At 36.2% G+C, this 13,080-nt stretch overlaps 1 protein-coding gene across 1 annotated transcript in view; it reads left to right on the forward strand.

Annotated features, from left to right (window-relative positions):
- sl (small wing phospholipase C gamma 1) overlaps nucleotides 1-13,080 on the forward strand; it is a 546,737-nt gene that overhangs the window by 282,472 nt on the left and 251,185 nt on the right. Inside the window, exon 18 of the mRNA XM_090398565.1 lies at nucleotides 129-306. Within this exon, the coding sequence (XP_090254691.1) occupies nucleotides 129-306 (178 nt within the window). The remainder of the gene's footprint in view (nucleotides 1-128; nucleotides 307-13,080) is intronic.

The following is a 13,080-nucleotide window of genomic DNA, read 5'->3' on the forward strand; positions in this document are numbered from 1 at the left end:
AATAACATGCATTTAAAATACTTGCAGTTTATAGTACACATTCACTAGATTTGGTTAGCATTATAGCTTAAAATTTGCATTAATAGGAATTTATATTAAGTAACTTAAATATTTTCCATTTTATTTAGAGCAGAAAATAAAATAAAACATTGCAGAATCAAACAAGAGGGAAGATTATTTATTATAGGAACAGCCCAGTTTGAAAGTCTTGTGGAATTAGTGAATTATTATGAAAAGCATACGTTATATCGAAAAGTTAAATTGAAATATCATGTAAATGAGGAAGTGGTACGCCGAATTGGTGGAGTAAGTATGCTAGTTTTTTTTTTTTATCCCCACTCATTTTGTAAGCTTAGGTTAATACATAGAACTGTTTATGCATATTAATATTATTGGATAAAATAATGTAAATAGACAAAAAAAATTTATATTTGTCATAATTTGTATCCAACTTTGTGTCTATTTCCACATTAATTCATCTATAAGATGGCAACAGCATAAATCCCATACATTACCTAATTTTTGCATAATGAAATGTGTTAAATTATTACAAAGCTGTTTGGGATTGGTTTTTATGTTTAAATAGAAATCCAACTCAAAAACCAGAACCCGACCAAGTACTTTTGAACAGAGGGAAGAATAACAAAGGAGCTACATATTTAAGAATACTACATAATTACTATTCTTGCCAAACGAGTATGTATAACACTAGATTCACCATCTAAATATATAGGTGGTTTATATATATATATATATATATATATAAATAAGTTAACACTCATAGCTTAACTTCCTTTTCTCCATTTTCTCGTGTCATTTTTTTTCATTTTCTATGTTTTTAGGTTTGCATACATCTATACCTCATAGTGATAATGGCATATTCTGCATTGCAAAATATGTATAATCATTATACATTAACATATATCAATTGATTTTAATTTCATACATCTTTTTATACGTGATTTCCAAAGAATCATAAGAATCATCAAGGGCGATCCAAACTAACCATCATTCAACAATACCTATCATCCTCCTTAAACTACAGTAGTGAATAAATTAATCTGAACAAGCTGCATTTTCATCAAGGTTTTGGTTTGGGTTTTAGTTCACTATTTTGGTTGAGTGCTGCGTGTTTTAATTGTCTCTACAATGTTTAATAATAGTGTTGTGAGTTTTCAATAGTGTAAACAAGTTGACATTCACAGTGTTTTATTCATTTTGTGTAGCTATAAAAAGAATACGTCTCCAAGAAAGCATTCAAAAATATGTACTCTTTCTCAGCACACATCCATCAGACAAATCGGCAATGAGTGTGGTGTTGGTTTGGGTACTGTTAACCCCCCCCTCCCAACTGACCATGACATTTATAGACATCCAGCTAAATCTGGATACAATTCTGCAATACCTATTGAATAACATGGATAAGAAATACAGTTTGGTCTCACTATTTCATCCACCTCGGCCAGTATGGAAGTTAATGTGGTTTTAAAGAGGTTTAGGGAGACAGGTACCATTTTCTCCTGACAAAAAAAGGAAAACTACACTTACTGAAGATTGTTTACTAGTTAGGAAAAGCAAATTGAATCCAAAATTGTCCTATAAACTTAAACAGAGACGTGGCAGTTAGTGGGATTAATGTTTCTGACATGACAGTCTGTTGAAGATTGTTAGAAGCAGGGAGGACTGCCCACAGACCAAAAAAAAGAAACAATTGTTGATGAAGACTATGCAGAAAAAGAGGCTCCAGTGGGCAAAAGAGTACAAAGATTGGACTGTTGAGTAGTGGAAGAAAGTCATATTCTCAGATGAGAGCCATTTCTTTGTCCAAGGAGAGCGAGTACCCTATGTTTGCAAATCAGCAGCTGAGAAGACTTCTCCTGGCCACCTTCAACAAGCTCCTAAACACCCAGCTAAAAAGATGTTCGAGGGTTGTTTTACACATGACGGTCCGAATCACTTGTGCCTGTTGACACTATGATGAAAAGTGACCAACAGATAAAATATTGGAGAAAAGAGGGGTTCCACAGATCCAGAAACAAGGAACTCATCTTCCAACAGAATCTCACTCCATGTTATACTTCAAAAAAAGTGAAATAGTTCTTCAAAAATCACAACATCCAATTGCTTCAGTGGCTAGGTAACTCTCCTGACATTAACTCAATAGAAATTTTGTGGGTCATAGTGAAAAAGACACTTGGAAAATTAAATTGTATTACAAAGAATAACTTAATACAATTCATTATAAAAGTATGGTTTTGAGATGCAGAAATAAGAAAACTGTTATACATTAGTAGAGTTCATGCTTAAGCAAATTAATTACCTTATTAGGAATAGGGGAGCACACATTAATTATTAGGTGAAGTTGGAGTTTAATTTTTGTACTTATTTTCTTGAGAAAGTAATTTTTTTTTTAAATGTTGAGTGTTCAGATTAATTTATTCTACTGCTGTGTCTTACTGACCACTTGCACAGCAAGTGGTCAGTAAGCATGACAGTGACTTTCACCATCTTCCTTGGCCACTACAAAACCTGGATCTGAACCTCCATTGAGAATATATGGGACATTTTAGAAAAGCAGATCCTGGAGCAAAGTCATCTTCTGTCAAATTTGAGTCAGTTAAAGGACTATCTGAATGCCTAGTATGTTATAGATGCAATCCAACAATATATATATATATATATATATATATATATATATATATATATATATATATATGGGGTGCTTAAGGGTCAAAGCTGTATAACTGAGAGGAGACCTCCACATAACCTTCAAAGGAATGCGGAGAACCGACCAGGGCTTCTGACCTAATGTTCAATCCTCACCTTCTCGTGGTACACCTGTTGGGTATCTATCTGGATACTGAACGAATGAGGATGGGCTGCAATTTGGGATTTAGCCAACCAAATTGTATTCTTATTGGCTTAAACCAATATACAAAATGATGGTATACAACATTATAGAAAATTTCATGCCGGCTGGGGTGTTGCCTGGTTAAACAAGGCCCCCGTTGTTTTCACCAGGGAACTAGGGCGAACAGCAAAAAGTCAGCTATTGGAACAAATCTGAAAACACACCCCAATTCAACATCACCAGAGTTAAAGATCGGTACTATCAACATAAGAAGCCTGAATGGCAAAGAAATGGAGCTATCTGAGGAATTAGATAAGTACCAGATCGACATAATAGGAGTGACTGAAACAAAAAAGACAAAAACTGGTGAGATCTTTCTGAGCAATAAATACAAAATGTTATATTCAGGCAATGACAAGGAAAAGAAGGAGTAGCAATAATATTCAACACTAAATATTATGCTAATCTTCTTGAATGGCAGTCAGTCTCAAGTAGAGTGATGTGGGCTAATATCAGAATGGGGAATTGGACAATGAGACTTATTTGTGCCTATGGTCTCACAGAAGTTCTGCTAAGGTAGAAGTGAAGGAATTTTTTGATGCTTTAGAAAAAGCAACTGACACAATGAAAAAGGAACAGTTGGTCCTTGTTGGGGATCTAAATAGCAGAGTAGGAAGTGATTGTCAGACATACAAAAATATTTTGGGAAAATTTGGAGAAAAGAGCAAAGCTAACAATAATGGTAAATATCTGTTGGATTTCTGTTCAGGACATGGACTGGTTATTACTAACACCGTGTTCCAACATAAAAATGTGCACAAATTCACATGGAGAGAAAAAGCAAGGAATAAGAAAAGTCTCATTGACTATGTTATTGTTGATCGTGATGTTTTCTCCTTGCTGCAGGACACTAGAGTTTACAGAGGATTTGAAATTGGAAGTGATCCCTATTTAGTCTTGAGCAGGATAAAATTGAATTTCATATTGAAAAGAATAACAAGTAAGAAAGTTTTAAAGTAATAAATATCGAGCAGCTCTAAGGTGTGAACTGTAGACTAAAATACACAAAGATTATTCAAGAAAAAATGAAAGAGTTTGAGAACAGGAACCAAACCTCGGAGATTCAGTGGCAAGCCCCGAAGAAAATCCCGATTGATTCAGCCAGAGAGGCATGTGGTGAGGTTGTCTGTAAGGATAGAAAAATCAGAACTCCATGCTGGACACAGGAAGTTAAAGAGAACGTGAAGGAAATAAAGAAAGCATATCAAAAGTTCTTGGCAAATAAATCAGCTTGTGCTCTTAGAGAATACAGAGACAAATGTAAGAAAGCTAAACACTGTGTAAAATTAGCTAAACAGAAGTCATGGGAGAATTTTGGCAAGAACATAAAAAATAAATATCAAGAAGTTGGTAAGATATTCTGGAGGTTGTTGAAGACGCTTAGAAATGTAGGAAAGAGTGCTGTAAAAGGAGTTAGAGATGATAAAGGTGACCTAAAAACTGGAGAAAAAAGATATCCTTGAAGTATGGTTTAATTACTTTGAAAAATTGCTAAATGAAACAAGCAGTGATAGCACAGTGGTAAAAAACACTCAACAGGCATACAGTCAGGAATACATATCCATACTTGAAGTAGAAAAAGCCATCAGAAGCTTGAAATGTGGAAAGGCAGCAGGAGTAGATGATATTCGAACAGAAATGCTGAAGTATGGTGGTATAAAAGTCTTACAGTGGCTGCACTGCATAGTTCAGAAAGCCTGGACAGAGGGATGAATTCCCAATTATTGGAGTAGAGCTCTAATAGTGCCCATATATAAAAAGGGAAATAAAACTGAATGTGAGAATTACAGAGGTATTTCCCTACTGAGTATTCCTGGTAAGATATATGCAAGTATACTTGAGAAACGGTTGAGAAGAATTGTGGAAGAAAAGCTTGGTGAAGAACAAGCTGGATTCAAGCCAAATAGAGGCTGTCAGGATCAGATCTTCACTTTACAACAAATAGTCAAGAAAGCATTGGAATAGAACAAAGATCTATATTTAAGTTTTGTCGATCTGGAAAAGGCATATGACAAGGTTCCAAGAGAGAAGCTATTCAATACGCTACAGTTATATGGTTGTCAGTGGGGCATTATATCAAGCAATACTTAGTCTGTATTTGAGTTGTAAGTCAGCAGTTAGAATTGAAGGAAGTACAGGAAGATAGTTTAATGTTAAATCTGGTGTGAGACAAGGATGTACATTATCCCTTCTGTTATTCATTATCTATATGGATCACATTATGAAGGAAAGTGGTATTAAACATGATATCAGAATTGGAGATGTTAATGTTAGCTCTTTGCTTTATGCGGACGATGTTATACTTCCCACTACAGGTTTGCAAGATTCCCTGACTAAATTGAATAACTGTTGTAATAGATATGGTATTGAAGGTCAGCATTGAAAAGACAAAGACAATGAAAATAGGTACAATTGTTGAAAATGTCAACTGTGTTGTGAACGGGGAGCCTGTGGAACAAGTAAAACATTTCAGCTACTTAGGCACAATTTTTAGTGAAGATGGTAAATTAAATATGGAAATAGACAACAGAATCAACAAAGCTGGTATGGTAGGAAGTCAGTTTAATAAATTCATATTTAATAAGAGAGAAATTAGTCAGAACACTAAATTAGCTGTATTCAAGACAGTGTTCAAACCAATTTTAACTTATGGATCTAAGAGCTGTGTCAGAAGTAAAACACTTGACGAAAGACTAGAGACCACAGATATGCGAGTCCTGAGAAAGATTAGAGGCGTGAACAGATGGCATCAATGGCAATATCATATTAAAAATGAGGATATTAGGAAAGAACTTGACATTGTCGGCATCCAGGAAGAGCTAATCTCGGGTAGTATGGTCACTTAAACAGAATGGGCGCGGAAAGATTAGCAAAACAAGTGTTCTCTACCAGGTTTGCAGGAAAACGACCCAGAGGAAAACCAAGATATAGGTGGATTGATACGGTGCAATGTGCCTTAGACGATAGAAATATAAGATCTGATAATGATAATATTGGAGTCTTGACAAGTAATAGACTGATTTGGAGGAAATTGTAGATAGATAGAAAGTTAGTAATGGTGTAAATTTTTCTTGTAGTACTATCATATCCTGTACACCCCTTGAGGTTACATGTAATGAATTTGATGATTATATATATATATATATATATATATATATATATAATATACATAGTCCAGAAATTCTACTCTAGAGACAAGAAAACAAAAGAAAAACATGGAACTTTTTCAAGCCATGATGGTCTCACACTGGGTGATAAAATTTATCTCCCATCTAAACACAATCACAAACATCCATATCCACAGCAGGATTAGAACCTGCAACCTGTCGGTTGGAGAGCAAGTATCTCAACCAAACCGGCTGGCAATGCAATTTGCGTAGAGGATGCCTGAAATGTCCAATAACCATCTTTGGACCTCCAAAAATAAAGACTATTTTACTTTTTTACTTGGTTCATGCTTTTCTTCCATTATGAAATATGAGTGAAGTTTTCTAAGTTATGTCAGACATCATCAAGCAAACCAGCATTTCTTCTTTTCAATGATCCAGCTTTAAAACAGTTAGTCTGCAAACTAGATGCTAGACAGTATGATGGGCTAAACCTAAAAGTAATGCTTTAAGCTTCTAGTTGAGCTAGTGAATAATTTTGGTGCCACTATTTTTCCTTATGTTTTGGAAAGAGTTCATTACTGTATATTCCTTGTCCCTACAATTTCATCCCAAATCAACAAACCATGAAAAGGCAAACAAAAAGAAATAAAATTACATGAAAAAGGCAAACCTCTCAAATTCTTAAAATTCACTCCAACTATATATATATATATATGCTCTTTGTTCCACCCTTGATTATTTCTACTCTGCAAAACACGTGTATTTTTCATAAGGGAAACCTAAATTTTAGCTTCAAGAAGCACTATCTACTTCTTTTTTCCCATTCACACATACACTTTCATTGACTCTTTTTCATCTCAAATTTGACAATTGTGTATTTAATCATTCTGATATACCATATCAGAGATTCAGAGATTTTCAACTTGGGTCTTCTCTTTTTTTAATGGAGTTTATGCAGTTGTTATGAAATAAAAATAATTACCTGAGACAATATGTAATGGAAGGGATAAGAGGTTTGAAAGTGTTGGATCTGACCAGATCCAACATCTCTAGCATCAGAGAACATATCAATAACCAATTTAGTCACACTGCCTCCACTTGGGGAAGTGATCATGTGGTCCTTACCTGGGAGAATTTTCTGTTAAGAAGGGGGATATATGTGCAGTTACAAGGCTAGTGATTTTGACAAGCTGAGACATTGGCTTTCAGCATTGCTATGGCATGACAATTTGAAGGGGGGAGAGATGCTGGTGGTGCATGGGAGATTTTTAAAAGGTATTTAAGGATAACAGTATCAGATGGTATACCCAGAGTCAGCAGGAGAAATCAGGTAGGAGTAAGATGAATGAATAGTATTATTAAGCAGGAGTTACACATAAAGAAAAGGTTGTGGAGAAAGTATAAAGAAAAAGGTGATCAGCATACCCATGAGCAGTACAAAGTACAGGCAGGGAATGTGACCTGTATGGTAAGGATGGCCAAAGCTAATTATGAGAGGAAGCTAGCTGATGAGTCCAAAAGAAATCCTAAGGAGTTCAAAGTAACAGAAGCAAATCAAATAGTTGAGTTACTTAGCAATCACTTTGCAAAAGTGTAGCATCTTGGTTTTGATATTGCAACCGAATGTGTCACTGATGATGGGAGTCTAGACCAGATCTGGGCTTAGAGATTGAAAAAAATAGAGGTACTTAGTATATTAAATGTTAAAAATTTTCCACTTGGTTATACTATAAATTAAATATGCCAAGAAATTATATTCTTGGTTTAATTCTTTATCCGTATGGACATGCATTATACATGTCTGTGAGGATTGAATATGTGCTTTGCATTATGGAATACTAAGGTATGTGATGTCATTAGCTTCTATGTATGAATTGCCCAGTCGAAAAGTTACTTCACCCGCAAACTTTGTTTTCTTACACTTGGATAAAGGATTAAACCAAGAATATAATTTCTTGGCATCTTAAAATTTTTAGTATATTAACACGTTCGCTACCACGCTACTTCGGCATAGTCTGTTCCCGTATGCCGAGCAATTTCACTTCTTCAAGGTCAGTACGGTACTCTGTTGCCAGCGGTCAGCGTCATACCAGTATACTGGTAGTTGGCTTGTGCATAGCATATACCATCTCTTAGAATACACAGTTTTGATGCTAGCCCCACAAGCCAAGAATTTTCAGTTCTTCAAGGTCAGTACAGTAATCTCGTTGCCGGTGGTAAGCATCATACGAGTATACTCGTACCTGGCTTGTGTAGCTGGTTTACCAACTACGAGTATACTCGTGGTTGACAGCGAACGTGTTAAAGAAACTCAATGCTAACACTGCTATAGGGTTAGATGGCATATCATCCCATGTGTTACAAGAATGTGCAAAAGAATTATCTCCTCCTCTAACCAAGCTGTTTAATTTAAGCCTCAGCTCTTGTAAAATTCCATTTGAGTGGAAAGAGGAGAAAATAATTTCACTGCATAAGGGAAGCTCCAAGACAGAATAGCAAATTATAGGCCAATGAGTATATCAGCAGTGGTGGTTAAGGTTTTGGAGAAATTGTTAATTAGAATTCAATACTGGGTGGACAGAAAAATTATACTTTATAAGGGGCAACATAGTTTTGTGAAGGGGTAGGTTTACCTTACTAAATTACTTTCTATAATAACTTAGCAATGGAGTTGGATAAAGAAAATGCTTACTTGGTGATACTGCTGGACTTTGCAACGACATTTTAGAGGATTCCACATGGAACTCTGTTGCATAAATTGGAGCTAATGAGAATGTCTACAAATGTTTTGTGGACTTGGAGAAGGCATATGACCGAGTTCATCGGGATAAGCTTTGGCAAGTAGTACAGGAGTATGGAGTGGATGGCCAACTATTAGCTGCCATCAAGTCCCTGTATGAATGCCCAGAGTTTTGTGTCAGGATAAACAGCACAAAGTCTGAACCTTTCACAGTCTCCGTTGGCCTCCACCAAAGGTGTGTTCTGTCACCCCTCCTTTTCATAATATTTATGGACTGGATTGATAGGCACTGCAGAGGCAGTGAGTGTGTCAGAATTGGAAGATGTAGCATTGGACGTCTGCTTTTTGATGACCTAGTTCTTCTTAGCTCTTCCACAGATGACCTCCAGTGGACCCTGGATAGGTTTGTAGCTGTTTGTGCAGACGCCGGAATGAAGATCAGTGTGGCCAAAACTGAAACATTTGTGGTCTCAAGACAACCATCCCAGTGCACTCTACATGTAAATGAAGTCCCAATGAGGCAGGTGGAGAAGTTTAAATACCGTGGGTTCATATTCACGAATGATGGAAAATGGGACATAGAGCTATATACTGGAATTGGCTTAGCAAGCTCAATATTGCGGGAGCTTGGCCGTTTGGTAGTATTGAAGCGGGATTTAAGCCAGAAGGCAAAGCTGACTGTCTTCATTACAGTCTATGTCCCCATCCTCACCTATGGTCATGAGAGTTGGGTAAGGACCGAAAGAATGCAGACACAAATCCAAGCGATTCGTGTCCGGCTGAAATGAGGTTCCTTTGAGGGGTTGTGGGGCTGACGACTCGACAGAGTCAGCTCTGCAGTTCGGGAAACCCTCAATACTCAACCGCTGCTTCTTTGGGTTGAGAGATCACGGTTACAGTGGTATGGGCACCTGGTCAGAATGCCACAAGAGAGGCTCCCTCAGCAGGCCCTCTTTGCCAAGCCAGAGGGTGGGAGATCACGTGGGAGGCCAAGGACTCGCCAGATAGATTATATCCAAAACCTTGGGTGGACACATTTGGGAATTCCACCAGAACACCTGAGCTTAGTGGCAGAGGATCGTGACCACTGGAAGTTCCTCTTGCAGTTGTTGCCCCCACAACCCAATTAGCAAAGGTGGGCCTTGAAGATGTATGTATGTATAATATGAGTAACCACCTTTTACTTATGCACAGCGTAAATTGGACCCATTGAAAAGATAAATCCCACCAACAATGGTCAGTTTTTAGACATAGAAATGTATATCTAGGGACGTTACGAAGAGCTTGATAGAGAATGGCAACTATTGAAGACTGTAGAAGCATTTGAAAAAAGTTTTTTTGGAATAAAATTTTTGAAATGAAAAATGTCTTTTTTTTTTTTTTTTGAATAAAGGTTTTGAAATGAAAAATGCTGTAGGAGAACAAATGTTTCCTAATTTAGCAACATTAGTTACTGTATTGTGCCTCCCTCATTCATCAGCAGCAACTGAAAAACTATTTTCAGCAATAAAAATAAATAAGAATAAAATAAGAAATCAACTACAAACTCCCTTGATGAATGGACTCCTTTTTGACAAAAGAAAAATTGAAACTTTCTTTCATCAGCTACAGATTTTACTATTTCTGAAGAGTTAATTAATTTAGCAAAATCTACTAAAAAATAATGAATAAATACTTTCCAGTGTTTTTCTTGTGAACCAGTACCCCTGTATATGTAAATAGCATATTAAATAACTGAAAATGTAATGTTACATTATTTTAAATGCTAAAAATTATATATTAAATTAATACACATATTATGTGCTAGAGTTAGTACTGGGATTTTTATGATGAATGACAACTACAGATGACTACAATGCGATGAGTTTTGAATCCTTTCTTTTAGGCTTGCACGGTGATCAGAATGCATTTTTGAAAATTATGGAGACAACTACCGTGTTTGAATAAAAACTTTAGTTTAATATAACTAAAATCTACAATTCAACGTTTAGACCTTTATGTCAAGATCATCTTCTGGAGCATACAAATATACACAAGAAACAAGCTATACTACAATCAAACTGGTTCGTTAAAGACACTGACCAACTGCTACCACAATTGTTGGCCTGACCTCTGGTGGAAAAAAAAAAAAATATTATACATCAACGCTAGAGTCCTATTATTTGTGTTGTCTACTATATACATATATTAACATTATTCCAGCCAGTTGGAGTGGAATGGTTTCTAATACTAGCGGATTGGCTAGAGTCCTGACTTATGTTGAATCTTTCATATTAGGTTGGCTGAATGTGCGCCATCCAGATCCTTGGAATTTTCATACCATCTTTGTTATTGATATTTGGGTGGTTTATCAGGATTTCACAGGATTCCTTAAATTTTCTTTGGTACGAAAAACTTTGGTACAACCTGGTACGAAAGAAAATTTAAGGAATGCTGTGAAATCCTGATAAACCACCCAAATATCAATAACAAAGATGGTATGAAAATTCCAAGGATCTGGATGGCACACATTCAGCCAACCTAATATGAAAGATTCAACATAAGTCAGGACTCTAGCCAATCCGCTAGTATTAGAAACCATTCCACTCCAACTGGCTGGAATAATGTTAATATATGTATATAGTAGACAACACAAATAATAGGACTCTAGCGTTGATGTATAATTTTTTTTTTTTCCACCAGAGGTCAGGCCAACAATTGTGGTAGCGGTTGGTCAGTGTCTTTAACGAACCAGTTTGATTGTAGTGTAGCCTGTTTCTTGTGTATATTTGTACGCTCCAGAAGATGACCTTGACATAAAGGTCGAAACGTCGAATTGTAGATTTTAGTTATATTAAACTAAAGTTTTTATTCAAACATGGTAGTTGTCTCCATAATTTTCAAAAATGCAGATGAGTTTTGACTTTTTTTCTTTTAATTTTTGTCATACATGTGTTAATTTAGAGGTTTTACATTGAGTTCATCTATGATAATAAGGTAGTGATATCTTAAAATGCCATAAACAGAGTGAAACGAAAAACAAATAAAAATCTAGTACTTTTTTTTCAGATTTAGTACCTTTTTCTGGCATAAGTTGGAATTAAATATTTTTGCTGAGTGGTCACCCTGGTGGCTGATGGACCGATATCAGAGAGTGGTTTATGGAGGAGCTGTGTCCAGGAGATGGCAGGTGACTACTGGTGTGGCTCAGTGCTTAGTTCTCTGTTGTTTAATTTGTACATTAGTGATATTGGAAATAATTTGACAGGAAATATCCACTTGTTTGCTGATGATGCAAAATTAAAAAGAGCAATAGTCAATGAAGGTGATGTAGATAACTTGCAAGATGACTTAAATATGCTGGTGGTAGGGGCAAAGGTAAATGCTGTCAGTTTAACGTGATGCACTTTGGGAGGATGAGATCACGTGCTCTGTACTCTATTAATGGAATTGAACTTCAGGAAGTTGATGAGGCAAAGGATTCGAGGTTATTGTGGGCAGACAACTTAAGTTTAAAGGGCATATTGCAAAGGTGGCTAAAACAGCACATCAAATTACATGGTTGTTGAAGAACACACTGACAAGCAGGGATAGGGAAGTTATTGTTCCAGTTTATAAGGCCACACCTGAACCATTGTGCAGAAATCTGGTCAATGGGATTCCTTGATGATGAAGAAATGGTAGAGAGGATCCAGAGGTGAGTGACAAAGATTGTTCAGGTCTGTGGAATGTTTTCTATGAGAAAAAATTGAAGGTCTGTGAGCTGCAAAAACTAGCTGACAGGCATAAGAGAGGAGATATAATAGAAGCATATAAGTTATTAAAGGAGTTTTATAGGATTGATACTAAAGACTTGTTTCTGTACAGTGCAAGAAGGAAAGAACGAGAGGTCATCCCTAGAAATTGTGTAATAGTGTGGTTAACAAGGGTGTTAGGACTAGTTTGCATTGGAGGGGGGGGGGGGGATGTGTAGAATACATTGCCAGAAGTGATTGTGAGTGCTTCATCTGTGAATGAGTTTATGGATAAGTATGATAGGTATTATGTGAATAATGGTTAGTGTGTCAATATAGTCTTCTACATTGAGTCTTCTGATTCCATGGCGACACCGTTGTTATAATAATAATCTCTTTGCTTTATTCTGTCAAATTCATTTGCTGTGTTACTCACCTAATGCCATAATCAACCATTCAGAACCTTTGATTTCCTTTCTTTAAATGTTCTCCAATTCAACTTTCTCTGTAAGTGAGGAGATCTTCCTTGGAGATTTTTAATGTTTATAACTCCTACTGTTTTTCCTTTTCCAGCTGCATTGATCCCACAAACAAATGCACTTACTG

The sequence above is a fragment of the Typopeltis vanoorti genome, chromosome 9, assembly GCF_054136105.1.
Source record: "Typopeltis vanoorti isolate ZY-2024b chromosome 9, IOZ_Tvanoo_1.0, whole genome shotgun sequence".
NCBI classification, from domain to species: Eukaryota; Metazoa; Arthropoda; class Arachnida; order Uropygi; family Thelyphonidae; genus Typopeltis; species Typopeltis vanoorti.